At 36.0% G+C, this 5,186-nt stretch overlaps 1 protein-coding gene across 1 annotated transcript; it reads left to right on the forward strand.

Moving 5' to 3' along the window:
• Positions 1–3,314: 3,314 nt before the first annotated feature.
• LOC128895825 (tRNA-uridine aminocarboxypropyltransferase 1) lies at positions 3,315–4,099 on the forward strand. Its single transcript, XM_054158762.1, has 3 exons — positions 3,315–3,661; positions 3,730–3,870; positions 3,960–4,099. Exons 1-3 carry the CDS (start codon positions 3,431–3,433, stop codon positions 3,966–3,968), a joined length of 381 nt encoding a protein of 126 aa, XP_054014737.1. The 5' UTR covers positions 3,315–3,430; the 3' UTR covers positions 3,969–4,099.
• The last annotated feature ends 1,087 nt before the right edge of the window (positions 4,100–5,186 follow it).

Here is a 5,186-nt window from a genome sequence, read left to right on the forward strand (position 1 = left end):
GTTTTTACTTTAGGTACCGGGTTGTAGGTACTCTTCGTCGACACGGGACTAGATTAATCGACACTTGTCTGGTCCTGCGCCCAAGTATCTTGTAAACAGAAATTGCGATCACGGTACTTATTCCTATCGATGGTTCTTACCCTCAATCACGATCGGGTTGATCAAGCGTAATCAACCCACGGATTCGTTTGTCGAACTACCCATGTAACACATCTGTTCGGATGATGTTCCCCGGAGGTTATTGGATGATTCTCTATGGCCATCGATTTCATCCCCAAAGGTCTCGCGTCAAACGAAGGTGCCAGGGACCAATTAGCCCCCATTAACCCTTTCAACGATATGTCTACGTAATGAGTTCATTCAGTTATTTTAGATATTTTGAGACTAATAGCGCGAAAAATGGGGAACTCGTGGCCTTTTGGTTTTTTCGTTCTGTGTTCGTTATTTACAAAAATGGCCAAAAATACTCGGAATGAATTTTAAAGAGAATTAAATTCTACATGAAAAAGTCTCATGAACTTTTTCTCTATCTCCTTTGATAATGCTTTGAAATCGCAAAGTGTCCGTGACGTGTTCGTATCTGTTAATTTTTCGTTGTAGATTCTTCCTTAATATTTCTGGATTTAAATTAATAATAAATACGATTGAATTTACTAACGATCGAGTCGACAGATGGAAAAATCTCCCCGGGGAGCGCGTTAAGGCGCTGAAGCTGGAAAAATGTGATAATGATAATGGTTGCTGGAACGCAGCACCGGAAACTGTGGAAGCATCTCTGGAATTCGCGCAACGGCTTTGATCGAATCACGCGAAATTGCTCGAGCACATATAGAAACGTATAATTCGACGGGGTATGACGTGTGCGTCGCGGACACTTTGTCACTAACGAACGAAATATTAAACAAAAATATTCATTTCGATAATGCTCACTCAGATGTAGCTTCTACAACGTCGTGTTACATTTTGAAAAATTTTCAGCAGAAAGCTAAAGTGGGTAACGTTCATTTAGATATAGTTTAGACAACGCTATACTTTATTTTTACATTATAATTTACATTATAATTTACATTATACATTATGCATTATGTTTCAGTTTAATTTTTATATAGAAATATTCCAGGGAAAATGTGATAGGTAGATTATAATTACAACACCCTTTTAAGAAAGTAATCCGCTGAAAAGCGTACCCAAGATACGGTCCTCCTCCCTAACTGCTGAATTTGAAGTCAAATTAATTAACTACCGAAGTACAGAATGGAAGTGAGCGCACGCACACGCACTCGTAACGCTTTATTTGCACTCTTCCGTCGAACTTTATCGAGAGAACCTCGTAACAAAAGGGATCAATCATTTGCCGCGTTCGATTTCGAGGCGAACCGAGAGAATTTCTTCTTCGCCAATTGCCTATGACAGAAAGTGTCACGCACTTCCGTCGATGCTTTTCAAAGACTGATCGCGTAGGCGCCGATTTTCACATTATTAATATTTATTGCTTTCGACTTGTCGCGAATTATCAATAACACTCACAGACCGATGTTCCCGATACATATCCCGAACATTGCAAATTGATTACACGACCCATTAATTAAAATCCACGACGTAGAGTTAACTATTCTTTTCTCGTTCGAGTTTAGAGCAAAGAAATTTAACTGCGATCAACTTGCAATGAAATTTGGAACTTAGACCAAATTATCAAAGTCCCTCGTATTAATAATTTTCATTTTTTGATTATTCTTACGTACGATACTTTCGATATATTGCGTTCATATTGGCTGGACAATTTTACGGAATTTTGATTGGAATTTTAATTAACTTTCATCGTTGATACCCAGAGTTCATATCCAGAGTACTGAAATTTGATATTCGACTCAAGGCATCGATCAAATTCAGTAGACACTCATCAATCACTTGAGTGAAGTTCGACCGATCGATATAATCAAATTGGATGAGAATGATTCTAAGCGTGGACTGTCTCGTCGAGTGCTATCAATTCAAGATAACACTGTACATTAAAATTAAAAGGTCTATTTCAAACAGTAATAAAGTCCCGTGCTGTCCCATTTTAGCGAATCAATAAATTCCGAGTAAACGGATAACTTGGTTCGAAACGTGGATACACTATTCCGTGAAAAAAAAAAAAAAAAAAAGAAACGTGTACAAGTTATTACGATTGCTCCAACCTTCCTCTGTCTCATTAACACCGGACAGAGTAATCAAGTAATCTTATTCTTCACGGCGTAACGCAAGCGTAGCGAGAGATTCGCGAATAATTCGATTAATTGTCCCGGTCAAAGAAGTTCTAAATTAGAAGGAAACAGAGATAACGCCACGTTTCGTTTCTTTCTTAGCTACCTGCTACCTACGTTTCCTTCATCGACTAATTATTCAAAAACGAAAGCAATAATTGAAGCGCGCCGGTTCATCAAACGTCGATACAGGATTCCTTTCAGAGACGAGGAGATTTCTAATTAAAAGAGAAACACAAAGAAATGGTGATTCATAAATTACATCCCAGGCTGCGTTCATGCAACTCTATTTAGGTTAAAACTCGGAATTACCTGTTATTCTAATTAAGACTCGTGCTTTTTATAGGTTTATTAATGTATCAGACATTTCCTTTTTATAACCAATGGTTAGTGTATCAACCACAGTACGTAGGTGACTTAGGACCTTACAAGATATCTTTGTATCAAATTTAAAATTAATTAGATATGGCTTTGCGTTGGAAATAAGAGATTAGATTCTAATTTAAGTGCAAAGATAGGTACAGCGATCAGATGCGAAGTAATACCATTTGGGAGTTATGAATCCTAGTTCAAGTAGATCGAGTTTACATAGTAAGGTGTAAGTCATCCAGCGGTAAAAAAGCCGAACTAATTTATCGGCCTATAGTCAGCGTCCTCGGCGGCAAAAAGTCCAAGTTTGTCGTAAAATAGTTTCCACTTATCATTTTAGATGACGCCGCTAGAAACTTTTTTTTACCGACGGTGAAATCAGTTACCATATAAAGATAAGCAATATTGGTGATGTCATCCAACATCAAAATTATGAACTATTCCACTACAAGCTTAAGCGTTCTGCTCTCGAGGGCGCTGATTACATATCAAAAAATGACTAGTTATTCATTTGACAATATTTTCTGTTTTCAAGTATAATTTATTTGTACACAATACTTTTACAATGTCCTTTCGTATGAAGATTATTTTAATTTGACATTAGTACGGTAAATTAATTTGCTTAGAGTCGACCCTAAAGAGGAACACAGACATCAAAGATTTTGACAAGAGTTTCACCTCTGATAAACCATATTCTGTGTTCAGTGATAACCTATCCGTCAACGATACTTTGTATTTCTACAGTTGTGTAAAACACTGTTAAGCATATCGAGTAGATTTTATGTTTAGTCAGGTATTTTCATGGCATTAAAAATATGACGGAATCTGATGTGACGAATGATTATGTCGAAAGACTTTCAAACTTGGAGGTAGAACAGAGAATCATCGATAGGGCGCCATTTCGTCATTTGAAAATTACCGATGCTCAAGTTTTAGACACGATCGAAGGCAGGGAGATATGTAACCGATGTTACAAATCACGGAAATTCTTTTGTTACTCGTGTTGCTTACCGGTAATCCCTGAAAAATACTTTCCCAGAGTGAAGGTATCGAAATCGACTGAAAACACTTTTACGTTTCACGTAAACACGAGTAAACAAGTTTTTGTTTTTAGTTACCAATTAAGATTGACATTGTTAAGCATGCACGTGAAATCGATGGAAAAAGTACAGCTATTCATGCAGCTGTGCTGGCACCAAACGATGTGAGAATTTTTACATATCCTGATTTCCCAGACATAGTAGACAAGGAAGAGGTGAACACGTACTTTAAATATCGTAACTTTCAAAGATATTAGTTTGTTCTTGATAACATCATCCCTTAGACTGTCTTAATTTTTCCTAGCAAAACTAGCACAAGTGTCGAATCTCTCTTTGAGAAAGAGATAAAACAAGGTAACAATGTGATAATCAATAGGATAAAGAATGAATTTCCTATAAAGCGAGCCATTTTCATTGATAGCACATGGCACCAAACAAAAGCTATTTATAAGGATCAAAGATTACGAGGTAAAAGATTGAGAATCATAGCCAATAGATAATTTAGTTTTTGAATATTTAATATTAATTCACAGATTTACAATGCATTGTCTTAAAATCAAGGATATCCCAATTTTGGCGTCATCAAAAAAAAAGTCCACGATGGTATTTAGCTACAATTGAAGCGATTCATCAGTTTTTAGTAGAACTGCATATATGTGCGTTTGGCAAATTAGAAGGATACGCAGATGATTCTGTTGTAGAACAAATTGAAGACGAATTATCTGAAATTGATCAGAGATATAAAGGTCAATATGACAATCTCTTATATTTTTTTAAATATATGTATGAAAAAATCCATACTATGTACGATCATGACCAGTTATGGGCATATAAAAGGCCATTAATATAATACTGTGATAATGAATTACTCTCTACAAAAATCTTGAACGTCTTACTGTTCTATTAATAAAAAGAAATTGATGTTAAGATTGTTATATTATTTTAACCTTAGCATCAGTTCTCAAGTACATAAAAAATGTAAAATTATCTTAAATTAATTTCTTCATTCTGTTAAGAATATATTTGTAGTACTGTCATTAAAATTATAATGTCATTAAAAAGATACAAAATATATTTTTTCAGAACAATATTCATACTCGGATAACACGTTTCTTAACTACAATCGGCAAGTTAGAGATTACTTTATCGTAAAACGTATCGAGCAGGCTTGCAAACTTAATAAACATCCAAGTAGTCTCCAAACATTACAAAAACGATGTTTCTCGAGAACAGAGGTGGGTGACCTAATAGGTATTCCCACCAAACGAAACACGAAATCATGTTATCTATTTCTGTGTTAAAATTTCATCTTGACCGATTCTAAGCTGCGAATAAATTATTTGTTGGCAGCACGAATACGAGAATATTGAACAAAATGGAACCGTTCGCTAATGCACGAGTGAATCGTCCCTTAACAGCGCAAACTTTTGCACTGTTTATTATGTACGAAAACAAACAATCGAAGTGGGGAGCGTACGCGGTGGGGAGAACGTCTCCAAACACTGGGGAGGCGGTACGCTCGTTCGCGAAT

The sequence above is a fragment of the Hylaeus anthracinus genome, unplaced genomic scaffold (genome assembly GCF_026225885.1).
Source record: "Hylaeus anthracinus isolate JK02 unplaced genomic scaffold, UHH_iyHylAnth1.0_haploid 5, whole genome shotgun sequence".
Taxonomy (NCBI): domain Eukaryota; kingdom Metazoa; phylum Arthropoda; class Insecta; order Hymenoptera; family Colletidae; genus Hylaeus; species Hylaeus anthracinus.